The sequence below is a fragment of the Phyllostomus discolor genome, chromosome 4, assembly GCF_004126475.2.
Source record: "Phyllostomus discolor isolate MPI-MPIP mPhyDis1 chromosome 4, mPhyDis1.pri.v3, whole genome shotgun sequence".
Classification (NCBI taxonomy): domain Eukaryota; kingdom Metazoa; phylum Chordata; class Mammalia; order Chiroptera; family Phyllostomidae; genus Phyllostomus; species Phyllostomus discolor.
Window position 1 is genome coordinate 110,015,255 of NC_040906.2, and position 18,483 is coordinate 110,033,737.

Genomic DNA, 18,483 nt, shown 5'->3' on the forward strand with positions numbered 1-18,483 from the left:
CACTGAGGCCCAAGAACACTCGGCTTGCAGGCGGCACCGTTTTTGTGGGGGCCGTGTCCAGACACTGGGCGGGAACCGACTCACATGGCATGAGGAAAGGAGGTCCTCACCTGCCTCGCTCCCCTGCTGTGTGACCAGGAGGACCCCTGCATCTGGGTGGGGCCTCATGACAAGTTGTTGCTGATGGAATGTGGGTGGGAATTGGTTCCCAGTGACTTCTGAGGCAGGTGTGAAGAAGTGCACATGCCTTCATGTACCTTCTCTCCCCTCCAGCAGGGAGCAGAGATCCTGTGGCCCTCTGGAAGGTGGAGCCACAGGATGGAAAGTTCTCGAATCAGCCCCTGGAGGTCAGCCACTCACCAGCCAACCGAAAGACTTCAATTGTGTTTATATGTGAGTAAGAAAGAGAATTCTGTTGGGTTATCGCTGAGATCTGCGAATATTTGTTATAATGGCTAGTGTCATCCTAACACATACCCCCACCTTTCTTCCTAAGTCTGGCCCTGAGCTGCTCGCATTTACCCATTCACCCGAGAGGAGCCCTTGGCAATCATTCCTCCCAGCAGAGGGCAAGGCTGTTCTGTTAAAAGCCACAGAGGGTGGAGGGAGGGAGCTGTCATCTCTTTCCTGGCTCTGAGCTCAGCTCCAGTAGGCTTATCAGCACATAGGGCTTGGGGGTTGCAGCTGTTGCATTTCACTGTGGCTCTGGTGACATTATGACCATGCGTGACACTCAGAACCATCCTAGGGAAGCAAAGACAAGGACAAGCAGCTGATGGGGGTCAGGGGGAGCAGAAAGGGTGGGGCCATAGCTGGGGCCTTGGGTCTGCCCTGGCTGTCTGCCTGTGTCATCTCCTGGGGCCTCCATGTCCCTCTGTAGTGTGAGTCTAAAACACCTGTCCTGGATGGGGGCGGGAGGGGGGGTGAAGAGTGAGATAATAAATCTGAAATCCTGAAATTACTTTGTAAGACTCCACACTGCTATGCAATCAGAGGGTCCAAAGCCAAGACCCTTAGAACTTGGATGTGTATGGGGCTTTTTCTTGGAAGGGGCTTAAAAGTCATTAGTTAGGGAAGAAGAATGAAAGAATGCATAATTCCTACTCTTTTGGGATTATCCAGAGGCTGTTCTGAGCTAAAGAGCCTGGAGAGAGGGGTGTCTTGGGGGCTCCCAAGGCCACCTCCGAGGACTGGGCAGTGTCTGTGAGCAGTTCCCCTTGTCACCGAATCTACTCTCAGGTGTCACAACATCTGAAATTCCACCATTACCGCTTCATTCCTTTGGATTCCTTTTTGTTCCTCCACAAAAATGCAAGCAATGATAATCCTTAACATGTGTTCAATGTTTTAGACTTGTTCCAATAATTCTGAAAGAGACAGACGGTGAGACCCAAACACTGGGCATGACAGGAAGGTGTAGGGGCAATTCTCCTCCTAAGTGTACATCCGAGAGAAACTCTTGCACGTGGGCCCCAGAGACATGGGTAAGAATGATCATAGCAGCCCAATGTATAACAACACAAAACTGGAAATAACCCAAGTCTCATTGACAGGAGAAGGGATTATTGGATGTTAAATAACAGTGAAAATGGTTGACCCATTTTTATAATGTATTGCTGCATAACAGACCATGTTGGAACATAGTGCAAACACAACCATTTATTTGCTCAAAGTTCTACAATTTAGACAACAGCTCATTGGCGATGGTTTGTCCCCATTTCATGTGCCTTCAACTGGGGAGGCTGCACTGTGGCTGAAAGCTCAGCTTTCAAGATGGTCCCACTCACGGCTGGCATTGACGCTGGCTGTCAGCTGGGAGATCGGCTGGCCCCATTGAGGGGGAGACCCTCCGTTGTCTTGCATGTGGCCTCTCCACATGACCTTTCACAGCATGGTGGTCTCAGACTAATCAAACTTCTCACTTGTAGCTCCAGGTCCCCACATATGCAAAAGCAGAAGTTGCTAGGCCTTCTCAAGGGTTAGGCCTAGAACGGGCACAGGGTTGCTTTTGTCCCATTCTGTCGGCTAAAAGAGGTACAAGTCAGACATACTCAACAGGGGGCAACTACAAAAGAGTGTACCTCCCCAGAGGTGCACTGCATTGGGTGCTTCCACAGCAGACTTCCACAAACCACAGCCACCCACAGCCACATGTCTAAATCTTAGGTAGGTTCTGCTGCAATAGCAAATAACCTCCACATTTCAGGGAATTTCACACAACAAAGAGTTACTGCTTTCTCACATACATATCCCACACAGGTAGGTGGGGTGCTCTGCTCCACACAGTCACTCAGGAACCCAGGCTGATGGAGGCTCCCCCATGTTGAGATGAGACCTCACTTTGCCAGAGCTGTGGAGGACAGAAAGGCTGGAGAATTTCAGCTAGTCTCGGTCCTAAAGAGACAATGTCACTTATGGCTACATCTCATTGGCTAGAGCAAGTCACATGACCTTGTCTAACCTGGAGCGGGCTGCTGGGAAATGTAGAAGAGCACGTAGAAAAATGGGTGAGTATTAAAATTACTGTCTTGGCCACATGTGATAAAATCGTTGGAAACAAATAAAGTACAACCTAAAATTCAAGGCAGGGGAGGAAGGGGTCCAGATAGGAAATTTACAGGTAGGTATCAGTGATCTGCAAAGGCCCTGCAGCCTAACCACAGAGTGCAGGCTAAAAACAGCACTTCCATAAATATTCACTGAGCTCCAGCTGAGGCTGCTGGGCCTCAAAGGTACAAAGATGAATAAAATATTGGCTCATCCCCTCCAGGTTCCCAGCTCAGTTGATGCAGTAGGCACATAAACCAAGCAGGCCAGCAAAGCCCGGTGGAGTGGATTGCTCTCCAGGAGCCCTAGGAGCCAGAGGGAGCTCTGGGAAGGCCTCCCTGCAAAGGGTCATGTGAGTTGGGCCATGAGGGATCAGTAGGAGTTCAGCGGAGAAAGGAATGAAGGTGGTGTAGGTAGGTCAGAAACAGTTATTCTAGGAAGAGGGAACTGTATGTGCAACCCCTCATTCCTCAGGTGGCCTGTGTTCACTGCATTTCCTCACCACCTTCTAGTTCTTAACTGTCTTGTCAACTTGTTCACATCATGCTATGCCACCCAGAACCCTCTGCAGACCCAGGCACTCATCGTCCCCACTGGCTGTTGGGAGTATTGGCTGCTAGTGCTTACAGTTGAGTCTTTTATTAGGAATCAGTCACAGATAAGGGAGCTCTCTTGCCCAAGGTCATGCACCCCCTACTCCAAGGGTAGCCACATCCAAATGACTGGCGTATAAAGGCCCTGCCTCTAGCTTCACTTCAGGGAACTCTGCAGGACGATCCTAGCTCCAGAGTCCCCTATGGGCTCAACTGAGGCCTCTTGGGCTTCCGGTCTCCATCACAGCTTAACTCCTCCCTCTCAGCCCAATCCTGCTTCCTTTGTACCCCAGGTGCTGATTGTGCATGCACTCTCCAAGAAATGTCCTCCGAGCAAATCTCCACTTCGGAGTGCGTATTCTGGGAAACCTACCAAAGATACCACTGAAGTGAAATGATCACTAAATTTCAATGGATGCCTTCCTTAGAGGTGTTTGTATAGCAATAATAATAACTAATATTCATAGAGTGATTCTATGTGCCAGACACTATGCTAAGCACTCGCCTGTATGATCTCATTTAATAAAGAACAAAATTCATGCCAAAGGAATGAATTTCTCATGGTGAAATTTCAGGCTTAGGCAAGATGAAATTTCCAGCTCAGGGATGCTGGCTAGAAATATTTGTGTGGCACAAATTCTGTCACAAATCTCTCTGTCTCACTCTATGATCAGTCCTGATCTTCACTGGCTGGGTAAAGTCCTCATCGGTCACAGTGGTGGCTCCCAATCTCATTCTTCCTTAAAAAAAAAAAAAAAAAAAAGCAGGGGTCTCGCTTCTCAGGAGCCAGTGTGGAGGTAAATTTCTCTGAAAGCTGACTGCCCCAATTTGGGACTCCCCGAGCCTTTTCTGAGAAATGGTGACATTGTTCCCAGCACTTCCTCTCCCTTCTTGGGAAGTTCCTGCAGCCACCATTGAGTCCTCCTCACATCCTCCTTTTTCAGGCATGGGCTTTCTGCGTTTCCTTTCCATTAGCTCCCTCCTGGGTTGGGGCTGATCTGGGCCCCCTTGTCCCCCTCCCTGGCTGAGCTTTGCTCCACCCCTAAGCTGACTGCTTTCTGGGAGCTTGCCCGGGCAGCAGGCTGTGGCCCTGACTGGCCCTCAGGCCCTCAGGAACATGTCCCAGCATGTTGAGACCTGCCGTAGAAGAGGCTGATGACTGTTTTGTCCTTGGGACTGCCTGCTTAGAGGGTAGTAGGAAACAGGAGAACCTCAGAGACCCCAGGGAGACCTTAGGCTGAGTTTTTCTGAAGAGAATATGTGATTTGCAGCATATCCCTTGGGAATGGCCTGAGATTTGTTGTGTGTACACACCTGAGTGTGGTTTTGTTTGTTTGTTTGTTTGTTTGTGGAGTCAGATTTCCTGTGTGACTTATAACAACTTGCTCCTTTGCCCTCTTCAGGGCAGAAGTCCTCCTTCAAGAACATGCCTCGCTGCACATTCAAGTGTATGGCTGGAAACACTCAATAGGTGCTTTATAAGTATTTGTTGAATTCTATTGTGGTGGTGGTGGTAGTATTGAGCTAGAAGTTGAAAACAAAACAAAACACCAAAAACCTCACTTCCCAATAACAACAGAAAGAATTATTTCATTGTGAAGCTCTGTGCCACAAAACTGTAAGTAGTTCAATACAAGCCTTCATTAAAATGTTTTCCCCCAAAGTAAATAGTCAGACAATGTCAAGTCTGTCTGAAATGCCTGAAAGCCCAGGGGATTCAGGGCGGTAGGAGGATGTGTCTGTCTTCTGTTGGACTTTTGACAACCCAGCCTTTGGGTGGTGCGGTGTCTGTGTGTTGGGGGTTGGGGGGAGGCAAAGGGAGAAGGAGTTTGTCCTCCCTGAGGTCAGCTGTGCTAGAGGGAGAAGACTGGGCATGTCCGGGCAGAGATTTCCAGACACTGAACAGCCCTAGATGTCAATAATTATAGCTGCTCTAAGCCTGGATTCTACTTTTTAGTGGGATTTCTATTCAGATTTACACCATTCTCTGCACATTCTTAAAAACAGAAACTGCAAATGTTATAGATGAAGGAAGGGGGAAAAGGTGGGGGCTCAAGGGGAGCTAGAGATGTGGAGGTTCATGGGAACATACTTCTTGCTTCTGTATCTCACTTGCTTCACTTGCCTCACTTGCTTCTGTATCTGTCAGAGGCACCAGGGGGCATTTCCAGAATTGTTCTTCTTCAGTGTCGCCTCAGTGGAAATGAGGGGTCCTGGGTATTTCCCTCATTCTAGAGCCTCTGAAATAGAGAGGGCAATAAGCAGAGAATCTGGGCAGGAGGCAAACACCTGTGATCCAACCGTGGCCACTTATTTGCCGGGTGATCTGAGTAAGGTCACTGAACTTCTCTGAGCCTCAGTTTCCCCAGCTCAGTTTTCTCATTGTGTGTGGCCTGTGTGGGCAACATCCAGGAGCTAACTCATTCAGCAAGCCCTTCTGCCCTTCCTAGCCATGAAACCTGTGGCAATCACAGAGGTCTCTTCTGTGGAGGTGAGAGAGGTGAGTGTGAGGAGTGAGGAGGAGGGTGCAGGGAGGTCTGCTCAAGGCGGATTTCCCCCGGAGACCAGGATGCCCCTTCTGAGAGGGATCCCCAGTTCCTTTCCTGAGGCATGGCCAAGAAACAACTTCTCATCCCTTTAGTTCTGTGGGCCTCGCCTGGGAAATAAAGGGGGCTGAATCTGCTTCAGGCCTTCGGGAGGCTTTGTTGGGGTGTCTGGGAGTCCCTGGTGCTGGGGTGCGGCGGTGTAGTGAGGGATCCGTGGGGCTAGTGGTGATATCATGTGGGGCTTTCTGGGAATTGAAAAGTGAGACGCATTATTGTTATTATTTGTGGATTTTTATTTACTATTAATGTCACTCCTTGTGATCTTTTCAGGGCCAGAAAATGGCTTATCTTAATAGTGCCGTCCCTCCTGGTGTGTGCCAACTCACTCCCCAGCCGGAAAAACCTCCACATTTGGCGCTCAGTTCGCGGGGAAAATGGTCAAGAGCAGAGCCCGCGAGCGCGGGGTGCTGGGCAGAGGGAATCGGAGGGCGAGAGGATGGAGGGGCGTCTCCGGGGACGAGGACGAGGACGAGGACGAGGACGAGGAGGACGAGGACGCGCGGGTGTCTCGGCCGAGGGCGGTCCCAGGCTCTGTGAGCAAAGCAACCAGTCCCGCCCTGCAGTCACCGCTATAAAAGGGCCGACCTGCGGCAGCCACTGAGCTGTGAGCTGCTGCCCGAGTCGGTGGCTTGGAGATCCGGAGCCGGTCGCGATTCACCGAGACGCGGAGACCCGCAGAGGTGAGGGAGCGGGGTCGAGCCGGAGCGGACCCCGCCCGCGCGGGCGGCTGGGAGCCTGTGTCCGCGCGCGCCCGTCTTCCAACGGGTGCGCGGGCGTGTGTGCCCAGTGTGCGTGCTGTGTCCCGCAGGTGAACGACGTGCGCGGGTCTCGGTTTTGCTTACACGGGTGTGTGGAAGTGCGCGTAGGACGGGAGGCGGGATGTGCCGGAGGCTCGGTGCACAGAGGCACTTGCGTCCGAGGGGCGCGTTGCCGCGCTCCCCTCCCCTTGAAACTCCGCCGGGGCGAGGAGGGCGTGCACGGGGCGCGGCCCGCTCGCGGCGTGGGGATGAAGCCTCTGTCGGCTGAGGGCCGGCAGGGGCAGGAGCGCCCAGCGCAGCGGGAGGTTCATCAGGGACCCAGTCCCCGGCGCCCCTCGGGTGCGCCACTCGGGTGTGCCCCTGCCCTGATCTCTGAGGTCTGCGTCCCCGATGCCGGAGTGTTGGCCGCCGGGCTGGGCGTTGAGGTCAGCGCGGGCTGTGTCCCCAGCTTGGGGACGAGTCGGGGCATGTCCCTTAAGGGCCAGCGAGGAGGTGAATCACGGTGACAAGGAGACCCCGAGAACACAACCGGAGCCGCGGGACAGTTGCGCCCCCCGAAGTCCCCTTCTTTGCCCCTCCGAAGTCTGTCAACGCCCCCGCCCCCATCAGCACAGTGACCTATTTGGCTGGCACAAAGTGTTCCCGGGGAAGCCAGGACTTCGGGCGGTCCAGGACCGGGTGTCCGGTCCCTGCCCTGCGGACCGGAGCCGCGGCCGCGCGCCGGGTGGGTTCACCGCAGCCTGTCAGTGCGGGGAGCGAGGGCGCCCACCCGCCTCTTTGTCACCGCCGCCCGTAGACCCCGGCCCCGCCGGCGCTCGCGACGGGGCGGCTCTCTGCTGGGCGGAACGGAGCCCAGCTCTGCGGGGAGACTGGGTGTGCGGTCCACGCCCGGGGGGGAGGCGGGGTGTGTCGAAACTTGGAGGGGCGAGGCTTCCCGGGGCGCGACGCCGCTCGGTCCTCTTTATCGGGCGCTGGGGCGTCCCGGACCTCGGCCAGAGTTCCCTCTCCCAGGGCGGCAGGGCTGAGTCAAGCAGGGGGGCGATTCGCCCTTCGGGTGCCGCCGCCCAGGCCCGGACCCGCTGGGGACACTTCGCCCAACGGCGGAAAAGAATCTTGGAACAGGGTTGGGCACTTTACGGTGTCCAGGCAGCGCCCTCCCTCCGCGTCGCGTTTCGGGGAGGACTTTCGAGAGGTTTTGTTTTCTTTGCTCCCGTCTATTTTTATTTTCTAGGGATCTGACTCATCCCCTGCTTTGGGCGTGGAGATAAGGTGGAGGGACTAGATCACTGCGCGCCTGTGTGCGTGTGTGTGCGCGCGTTCATGAGTGTGTGTGTGTGTGTGTGTGTGTGTGTGTGTGTGATAGCCATGGCGCGACAGCTCGCGGTTTCCCAACAGTGGCGGGGGTTTCGGAAGCTTGGCTGGGTCAGCGTGACGTGTTCGCGGCTCGTGGTCCCCTCCCGTCCCCCTCCTTTCCAGCTGAGAATGACGCGCAGCCTGAGTGGAAGCTAAGTTTTGGCGGGCAGGGCGCACTTTGCAGGAAACTGACTCATCGCAGTTCGCTCCTGCTGACCAAGCCTCTGCCCTCGCACCTCCCACACGCGCGTGATTTCCTGGAGACTAGCGACCCCTCCCGGCCCCAAAGCGAACATCACACATGCCTTCCCGCGGAATGCGATTTCACCCGCCTTCCTTCCCGCGGCTACTCCCGGGATTATCCCAGGTCGCTACCCCCACCCTCACTCTGCCCTCTAACGGTCCCTAAAAAGAGTACCCCATTGGTTCAACAGTGTTTGCTGAGTGCTTAATATTTACTTGGGAATTAAAATTGGTTGAAGTCTAAGGCACTAAGGCCAACGAAGAAAAGTATTGTCGGTTACTGGTTTGTGAAACAAGGGTTTGTGTTTGTGAGTTCCTCTGAGCTGGGAGTTACGATAATGGGAGCCAGAGCAGATTTTGATGGGGCCCCTATGAGAGCTGTAAGGGAAGGGGTGGGAGAAGGAGAGAGGGTCCCTGCCTGGATTCTGGTCCTATCTTCGGCTCCCAGAAGCCAAGGAATATCCGGCTTCCTGATAGAGCCCTAAGGGAGCTCCTCCTCGTGCTCCAAGACACTGAGACCTAGACTGTCCGTTTCAGCATCCTCTGTGTTCTCTCTTGTGCGCCCATCTGGGAAACTGCCAAATACTTGCTTAAATCCCACTAAATTTTGAATTAATTGGTCTGGGGAGGGAAGGGCTTACTGACCTACATTTTTGTAAAAGCTCTTCAAGTGGTTCTGATGGGATTTTCTGGTTAAGAAACCTCAACATTAGTGAGGGAGTAGGGTTCAACACCAGAGCACACAACTCAGGACAAACAGTCCTGGGTTCAAATCCTGGGTGTGCTATGTGTGAGCTGTGTGACCTTGGGAAAGTTACTTAACTTCTCTGAGCCTTGGTTACTGCTTCTGTAAAAAAGAGCTAATACACCTATTTTTTAAGGAAAATTAATATTTATGAGCTTCTTAGAACATCCCTGGCCCATAAAAATATATAAATATATTTCAATCCTTGCCCTAGAGACAATGGGCAAAGGTTATTTGAAGGCTCTGCACTGTATAACTTCTCCAGGGGGCAGTGACCTTTGACATTTTTTTAGCTGTATGGTTTGGGGGCAAGTATCGTGTTCAAAATCCTGCCCTTTAAACTTGGCCTGAGGTCACCTAGTGCCTCCCCTCCTCCCCTATCAGCTGAGACCTGAGCTGCACTCGTCGTGAGCGGAGCGGTAGGTGTGTCAGAGCTCCAGAGCTCCCTGCCCCAGGACGTCCTTCAGCAGAGCTTTCACCCTCAGACCTGCAAATCAGGACTTGTCCCCAGGAAAACCTAGTCCCTGCTGATGTCATGCAGCCGCTCAGCTCAGCGCTGGAGTCAGGCAAGAGCGGGGCAGGTGGGAGCCAGTGCTCACCTGGCTTTCCCTCTCCTGAAGTGGGAGGAGAGGGACTGAGTAGACCAGCCACCACCTTTGATTTTCTTCGCCTGTAAAACAGGTTCGTTGGATGCAGACAACATGGGGCAGGGCCTTCAAGGCTGTCTAGACTTCAGATCACCTGGTGGGTCTGGCAGGAAGTGGTTCAGCCTGGGAGAAATCAAGGCTCTGCCCTGCCCTGCCCAGCTCCTCCTCAGCCCCAGGCCACTGGCCTGATGACATCCTTGTGAAAGGCTCAGTCTACAGCACCTGTCAGCTACTGTCTGACTAGGAGGTGGTGGCCTGCGGGGTGGCGGGGAGGGTTGGGGAGGCTCAGCCAGACTGAAGGCAGAGAAGAACAATAATACTTCTGTTTTCCAAGCACTTCTATATACCAGGTGCTGGTCTCAGCACATTCCCCACTCAGTTAATCCTCCCATCTGTCCTCTGGGACATCTACTGTTGTCTCCCTTTACACGTGAGGAAAATAGAGGCCAGAGAAGCTAAGCCACCTGTCCAGGGTCAGCCAGCAGAGCCTGGATTCCACCTGGGCAGTCTTGCTCCAGAGCCTTGGCTCCTAACCACAAGGTACAGACTGTTAGCTCTGTTCCACCTGCCTTGCCTAGAGGGACTCCTGACCGATTGCTCCATCGTATTTCAACAGCCATGCTCTTTAAGCTTTCACAAAGCCCCATTATACAGATGAAGAAACTGAGGCCCAGAAACATTAAGTGACTTTGTAGAGTTTAGATAGTAAATAGCAAAGGTCAGCCTAGATCTCAGGTGTTTTTTTATCCCAAAGTCCAGGGTACTTGTGTTAGAGCAGGGTTACTGCACACAGGCATCTGGGTAGGGGATTCAGAAGGCTGGAGAAGCTGTCAGCCTGTCCATGCATTTGGGAACTGACCTCCTGGCCAAGGCTGGGAAACTGCTGGACTCACAATTCGCACGTACTTGGGGCATTCACACCCATGAGGGACACCTCAGGGGCGGGAAAGTAAATTGATTTTAGCTGATAAAACCGGGTAAACAGACCCCTGATCCCTGCTATTGCAATAAACTGTTGACATAAGTTTGCCCTTCAGCTTCCCGCTCTCCCAGTCACCCTGGGGTGCCGTGCTGGCTGAGCTCTGCCCTACCCAGTGTTTGTTGGTGGGAGATTAGGGGCCCCGTGGGAAAGAGATGGTGGAAGGGCACCCTCACCTCCTATTCTAGCAGGAAGACCTCACCTGAGCAGGACCTGGTAAGAGGATCCAATTTCCCGAGTGACAAGGCCTTTCTTGTGTCTCAGCAACAGGCACCATGTCCGAGCCGTCCCGTGATCCCCGTCCGATCCCCCGTGGCAGCAAGGTCTGCCGTCGCCTCTTCGGCCCAGTGGACAGTGAGCAGCTGCGTCGAGACTGTGATGCGCTAATGGCCAGCTGCGTGCAGGAGGCGTGTGAGCGATGGAACTTCGACTTTGTCACTGAGACGCCGCTGGAGGGTGACTTCACCTGGGAGCGTGTGTGGGGCCCGGGCCTGCCCAAGGGCTACCTGTCTGCAGGGCCTCGGGGGATCCAGGACAACCTGGGAGGAGGCAGGCTGCCCAGCAGCTCACCTGCCCTGCTGCAGGGGACAGTTCAGGAGGACCACCTGGACCTGTCACTGTCCTGCACCCTTGTGCCTCGCTCCCCTGAGAGACCTGAGGTGTCCCCAGGTGGACCTAGCACTTCTCAGGGCCGAAAGCGGCGGCAGACCAGCATGACAGGTGAGGACAAATATAGGGAATGACATTGCAAGGGATCAAGACTCATAATTCATGGTGCCAGGGCTGACCTGTCTGGTCCACTTGCTCATTATAAGGGGGAAACAAGCCCAGAGGAGGGGAAGTGACTTGCTTGAGGTCACACAGTCAGTCTGCAGCCAAGACCAACTAGCTATCATTTATTGGGAACATTTATTAAATGCCAAGCCCTTCACTAAGTTTCTTAGGTGGATTTCATTTAGTCCTTACAGCAATCCATATGACATTCCTGCCACCCTGTTATAGGCAAGGAAACAAGGTTCAGAGAGGTAGAGTAATTTTCCTAACATCACACAGTGAATTTGCAATGAAGAGAAAACTAATGATAATGATTTCCTGGCTGCCCTATCCAAACTTAACTCCCCTTCCCTCACTACACACACGCACATGCATGCCCGCACACACACGCGGGCGCACACTTCCTGTCCATCTGCCCTGCCTATTTTGTTCATTTTGGTACTTCTTACCCTCAACAGCTACTTCCTTATGTTGGTATTGACCGTCTCCCCCATAGGATATTATCTCCACAGGAAAGGGCTCTATATATGTCTTGCTCATCACTGAATCCTAACCTAGAATGGTGCCTGGCACATCATAGGTGCTTGATAAATAATGAATGAGTGATGCTGACATTGAGCACACACTAGTCCAGGCCCGAGACCAAAACCTTTGTAGAGAGTGTTTCATTTAATCCTTGGAGTAGCATACTAGTGTTTACCTCATTTTACAGCTGAGGCTTGGTGAGATGCAGCCAAGAGTCCCGCAGCAAATTTGCAGCGGGGTCAGAACTAACAATAACGATAATAGTAACCGCTGACGTCCATATGGCCCTGACATTGTGCAGAACACTTCCACGGGTGGTCTGATGGTCATCCCTAGAGCATCAGACCACCCGTGTGGTCTGCCTAGAGCAGTGCTGTCTAACAGAACTCCGAGGTGATGCAATGACACGGTGCCACCAGCCACAGAGACGTCCTGAGTACTTGACGTGTGGCTAGTGTGACTAAGAAAGTGAATTTTTCATTTCATTTTATTTTAGTTAATTTAAATAACCACCTAGGACTGGTGGCTACAGTACTGGGCAGTGTGGGTTAGAGCAGGCCCAGGGATGCAGGGATCATGGGATTGTGGGATCAGTCACGTCTGTGCAGTGGGTGGCTTTGTAGACACCCTGGGAGATGGGGTGGCAGTTGCCAGAGTTCTTCCCTGTACTTGGCAATGTGTCCCTTTGGCCTGATGGAGGGGTCCCGCCCCCCCCCACACCCCCGCAGTTTGCCTCAGTTGGGCAGGTCTCTGCACCCTTTTCCTCCTGGCCTGGCTGACTTATGTTCTCTTTCCTTAGATTTCTATCACTCCAAACGCCGGCTGATCTTGTCCAAGAGGAAGCCCTAACCCGCCAGCTGGAAGCCTCTCGCTCCCGGAAACATGGGCTCCCCGCAGGCCCATTCTACATCTTTCCGCCTTAGTCCTACAGTTTGTGTGTCTTAATTATTATGTCTGTTTTAATTTAAACTCCTCCTCATGTACATAGTCTGCTTGTCACCACCCTCCCTCCCCTGCCAGCAGCTGGCATTAGAATTATTTAAAGAAAACATTAGACAGCAGAATAATACACTCACTAGATTGCCCAGATATTTTTATTACCCAAACTTTTATTTAAAACCTCCTCATTCTATGCTCTCGACTTCTTTCCTCCCTGAGGTCAGGTGGGGTCAGCATGACCCTCACCTGTTGGGTGGTGCTTTCTGGAGGGGTCTGGTTCCCTCTGGTCACTGTCTCATGGACAGTGTGAAATTCCACTCCTGTCCTTCATTCTCAGAACTGAATTCCTTATAATTTGAGAAGTAAAAAGATAGCACTTTGAAGAGGACCCGGCAGAGTGAGGACATAATCCAAACTTGGGAGTCCCCTCGCTTCCTGTAAGGTTGGGTATGGTGACCTTGAAGTGGGCACAGCCTGGAGCAGGGTGGGGGACTGGCACCCTCCTGGCCCTTGATACCGACTCTGTCCTGTGACAGCACGGAGCAGGTAGGGTCCTGTAGCAAAGTCCACCTCCCCTCATGCCCCCCTGCTGCCCACAGGGGTGGCTGCCACCCTGTTGGCTTCCCTGGGACTTTTCTAGGAGCCTCAGGTTCCCCTCTTTTCCAGCTGGGCTCTCAAGTCCCCTCTGCTCCTCTCCCCTCCTCCATGTCCTTTCCCTCTGGTCCCCTCTCAGCCCTGGGAGGCTGCTCTGTGGGGCTCGTCCCCCAGCCCAGTTGACTGGAAGGGAGGGGCACACTAGAAGTAGGTTCCCCGGTTCTACCTCAGGCAGCTGGAGCAGCAAGCATCCCCTCCTTTCAGCTCTGGGGGTGTGAGTCCTGGGTGGTCGGACAGGCCTCCTTGAGTGGGGCTCTGTCTGTGATAGCGGCACATAGGTGGGGGGAGCAGATTTTTCTGGGAGGAAGAACATGACACCAGCCCCTGGAACTCATCCAAGGGCCTTTAGCATTTGCTCCACCCCTCCCGCATGTCATCACACTTTGAATAGCAACTGAGCAAGGAGTCGGGTGTTTTAAATGGTGGGAGCAGAGGCTGTGGATTGGGTTTGCCAAGTGGGCTAATACGGGCCTGGGAGTTGTGAGTTATCTTTCCTGACACTGAACATTGAGCCTGTAGAGGGACTGAAGCACTTCGTGGGTCTGCTCCAAACGCCTTCCAGCTCCTGTAACACCTGGCCTGGACTGTCCTCTCTGCCTCCCCTTGTGTCCTGGTTCTCCTGTCTTTACCTAGACTGTGCACATCTCAAGGGCAGGGGCCACGTCCTGTATTGCTCTGTGTCCTTCACAGCCTGTCTCCCCCCACCCTCCCCACCCAGTGCTGGCCATACAGCAGGTGCTCAATAAATCAATAAATATTTCTTGGTGACTTTACTTGTAAATATACCTTGTTATTTTTAAGAACAAGTAGGTGGGATTTTTTGGTGGTTTTTATAACTTAAAAAGTTAACCATTTAAATTTAAAAAATGCAAAAAGCTTAGCAAACAGGGCCATGAGGCAAAAAAAACAAAACAAAACAAAACAAAACAGACAAACAGGAACAAAATAAAAACAGTAAAGCATCACCTCTGCGAAGACTACCCCTGTCAATATTTTGGTTTGTTGCGTGTTTTTTTTTAGTAAAGAACATATTGTAGCTTGACATCATTACTCATCAGGGAAATGCAAATTAAAGGCACAATAAGATACCACTAGGCACCTACCAGAATGACTACGATGAAAAAGGCTGACAATGCAAAGTGTTAACAAGGGTATAAAGCAACCGGAACACTTACACCTTGCTGGTGGGAATATATTCCAACTACTTGGAAAGCTGGCAATACCTTCTAAAGATGCCTCCCCTCCTGCCTACCTCCTGACCCAGGAATTCTATTTCTATATTTGTCCTGAAGAGAAATCAGTACAGACTTCCACCAAAATACATGTTCACAGCTGCATCTTTCTTAACAGACTCAAACTGGAAACTAAATGTTCATAACAGAAGAGTAGATATGTCAGTTGTGTATCTTTATACAGTGGGATACTATACAACGTTATAAAAACGAAGTGTTTTTATACACATGTTCCGATTATCTGCTCATAATGAACCACCCCAAGACTTAGTGGCTTAATACAATAATCCTTTATTTGCTCCCAGTTATGCAGTTTGGCCAAGAGCTACTTTTCAAATGTTAAATCATTCCCTACTGTCAGGCATGGCTTTCTTCCAGAACCCTGGGGGTCAGAGATGAGGCTCTCCCAGCGGGGCTGTCCGGAGACTTCACAGGGTTCACTCGTCTCCCGTGTAGATTTCGGCTGCCGTGGGAAATGCTGGGTTGAACTGCCCAGGTGCTTGTCCCTCTGCATGGGCCCATCACAGAGACCTCTTTTGCTCTGACCACTCAAACGGGGCAACTTCCCAAGTCACCCAGTAGATGGGCTGGAGCATAAGCCAATGGCCTCCCCAAGCCCACATTGGTCCCCCTGGGCTATGTCTCTTTTTAGTGGTAGAATGTCCCCAGTATAGTAACTTGTCCTTTCCCATAAGAGGAACATCCCAGCGTGCCCCAGTTCATTGGCCACTTACAACTTAACTGACACAATACATCCCTTTCCTCATGTGGATTGGAAAGAATGCATTGGCCATATTATTAGATTCTTATAGTCAAAGGTTGGGTAGGCAATTCTAGCAAAGATACCGTATGTGACATAATGGTTGCAATTAGAGGTACCATGTTGCTTCATTTGGTTGTTATAGGAGCTGTGTGGGGTGGGTTGGATGGGGGATATGATCCGGCCACCCCACATCCTTTGAGATAGGACTGATCTCTGTAATTCCTCCCCAGGGCTTGGTGGTATGGCTTCCGATTTACTAGCTTGACTAGTGGAATAATTTTATAGACTTCTATTTGGTTCTTCTTTCCATAATGGTTTTTATTTTACGGATTAGGGAAGTAGTGTGGAGGTTCTGCCATCTGCTAAGTCTATTCATCCCAATTTGCATTTAGGAGCCAGGAAATAACCACAGAGGGGGTTCACAGACCCACTGGACTCAGGTGAACCTGGGCAGGACTCCACATGTCCCCTACTCAAAAAGGAGGGTATAATGCTATTTTGGGTCCTCTGGAACAAGGGTAAGCTCAGACTTACCCAATAGACCTCAAAAAATTTGGTCACCCCCTTTCATACTGTACGGCTATTCTGGTAAATAGCAAGAGGGCACCTTGCGGAGAAGAACTGAGGAGGTATTTATTTTACATATTTTCAGTGGCATTGTGGGTCTGGGTCTGAGAACTGTCTCCAACATGGAAACCAGTGGGAGGCTGTTACGTTTTATTGTAGCCTCTGCTCACCTCCTTGATCTGTTGTGGTTAAGTCAAGCAACATCCTCACTGAATGCTTGTCTCCTTTCCCCTTGGGGACCACAGTCACAGGGCTCTGCAGATCAAGGACTCCTGGTTACCATTCAGGCTTTGCGCCTGCCTTGCCTCTGATGATTCAGTGGCCCTATGTGGCCTCTGCTCCTCCTGGATCCTAGTGTCTCTACAGACAGCACACGTGGACTCCATGGCAGTGCCTCCCCAGCCAGCACTGGCTTCTTCTCACTAGGGCATCCTTTACTGCTTCGAGAAGGGAGGGTCTTCTGGGCAGTAAGCTGGGGAGATGGTAAGCTGGTGGATTCTCATGCAGGAGGTTCATTCTATCTCATCCACCTCTCTGAGCCTTCTAAGCCTCCCGAGTACTCTTCTAAGGCAGTTTCAGTATCGCCCCCTTGTTGGCTGTAGGCTGTCACTGTGCCTAAGCTTTAAAGACCAGTCAGCAGTTCACCAGGACTGGCTCCAGAGGGCCTTGCCAAGTGTTCAACCCTGAATCAAGAGGGAGAGACCTCCGTAAACATTGTCTTTACCCAGCCCTGTATTCCCCCTCTCCCCGGCCCGCCTCCCACATCCCCATGTCTCCTCCCATATGTGTTTCCCTGTTCTCCCCAGTGCATACCAGCCAGACCTGTAGCTTTTTTAGTAAGTTATGTCCTCCTGTAGCAGGGACTGTATTTTCCTGCTTGGGCAATGCTGAGACTCAACCCTAATTATTGGTCTGGAGAAGGGGCGGGCAAAGCGGAATTCAGAAGCCAGCTGCCTGTTTTAGAATACAGTTTTACTGGAACGCAGACACACCCATTTGCTTACTTATTGTCCATGGCTGTTTTTGCACTATTATTTTAAATTGTATAAAGGCAAACATGAGTAGTTGCCACAGAGGCCACGTGGCCCAAAATATTTACTCTGTCCCTGAAGAAAACATTTGCTGACTCTGGTCTGCAGGCAGTGAAGGGAGGTGGGATGGTTCTTGAGGAAGATAAACATCACCTTATGAGGCATCCAGGTGAATCTTTGTATGGATTCAAGTAATGAGAGAGGATTCTGCTCTAGCAAGGGGAGAGGGCACTTCTGCAGGTTGGAGGGCTCAGGGAAAGCTGAGGGTCCAAGGTTCTGCAGGGCATACATTCAAGTGTCTCCATCCCAGGCCTCATTGCCTGACCCTTTCCCTCCGCCTGCAGCTATGCATTCAGTCTCTCCTGGAGCTTTACTACCTTTATAATCAAATCCTGAAGCTGCAGCCCTGGCTGGCATAGCTCAGTGGATTGAGCGCGGGCTGTGAACCAAAGTGTCGCAGGTTCGATTCCCAGTCAGGGTACATGCCTGGGTTGCAGGCCATGACCCCCAGCAACTGCACATTGATGTTTCTCTCTCTCTCTCTCTCTCTCTCCCTCTCTCTCTCTGCATTTCCTCTCTAAAAATAAATCCTGAAGCTGCGTATCAGCACTGCCTGCCAGTGGGCCACAAGAGGTGAGGGCGATAGGAGGCTCTTGTGGGGTCCTCTAGTTTCCTAGAACTTGCCCAGGGTTAAGCCTGTCATTCTCTTTCTTCAAGGCCTCTAGGGCAGTTAATAAAATCCACCCAGCTCTACAGTCCTCATAATTAGCACTGCCCACATCTTTTGAGGGTTCGCCCTGCTGCCTAGGTCAGTGTTGCCCTGGAATCCCACGCTACTCACCCCTCGTGCCCTTTGAGCAGCTGAGTCTGGTCTTGAGATGCAGCAGCCTGCTGGGGGATCGCCGCCCTCCTCACCACTGGTGGTCAGGTCCCCACAGGCATCTCAGTGGCGAGGGCTCCATTTTCAGAAGCCCACCTGCCATTTCTGGTACCAGTTGTCCTTGATATTTTTCCCTCTCAAAAGCAACCTGGGGCAAGGACTTGTGTGCAGGGTGCTTACTGGACACTGTGAGGAAAGAAAGGAAAAGCCACCAACGGTGTTGCCAAGCAAGTTCTGATGTGTGTGGCTGGGACCTAAACACACTCAGGGCCTCATGAGGCCGAATGGAATGTGCCCTAGAATTGCCCATCACCGACTGAGGGGTGCCGCCAGGGTCAAGTTCAGGTTACTTCTCACAGATGAAGTGAGTTCCTGAGATGACAGAGAAAACCAGAAGGGTGCAAGCATTTGAGGCGGGAAGCTACATCCCTGCCAGGAACTATCTACCAAAGCTTCAGGTGAACACAGATGTCAGCCTGGCGGGTGAGTGGCTGCTGTACCCCTGCAGCCAGCATAGTGCCCGGGCCGGCATGTTGGCAAAAATCACTGGGGCTTTACCCTCTCACACCCAGCCAACAGAAATGGGAGCTCCGCAAGGGTAGGTCTTTGCCTATTTTGTTTGCTGCTGTATCCCAGGAACTAGAAAG

At 52.0% G+C, this 18,483-nt stretch overlaps 1 protein-coding gene across 2 annotated transcripts; it reads left to right on the plus strand.

The window, feature by feature from the left end:
- The first annotated feature begins 6,326 nt into the window (after positions 1-6,326).
- On the plus strand, positions 6,327-14,047 carry CDKN1A (cyclin dependent kinase inhibitor 1A). Of its 2 annotated transcripts, none has more exons than XM_036024034.1 (3): positions 6,327-6,426; positions 10,736-11,191; positions 12,570-14,047. In XM_036024034.1, the coding sequence occupies exons 2-3, from the start codon at positions 10,747-10,749 to the stop codon at positions 12,617-12,619; spliced, it is 495 nt and encodes a 164-aa protein (XP_035879927.1). In that variant the 5' UTR covers positions 6,327-6,426; positions 10,736-10,746; the 3' UTR covers positions 12,620-14,047. The 2 variants fall into 2 exon arrangements, with proteins under 2 accessions (XP_035879927.1, XP_028365141.1); XM_028509340.2 differs by having other exon boundaries at positions 6,330-6,426; positions 10,739-11,191.
- The last annotated feature ends 4,436 nt before the right edge of the window (positions 14,048-18,483 follow it).

Excerpts from the sequence above, each read along its gene's own strand:
- CDKN1A (XM_036024034.1), top strand. The coding sequence starts at position 10,747 with ATGTCCGAGCCGTCCCGTGATCCCCGTCCGATCCCCCGTGGCAGCAAG. Across the intron at positions 11,192-12,569 it reads GCGGCAGACCAGCATGACAG|ATTTCTATCACTCCAAACGC; the intron begins GTGAGGACAAAT and ends CTCTTTCCTTAG.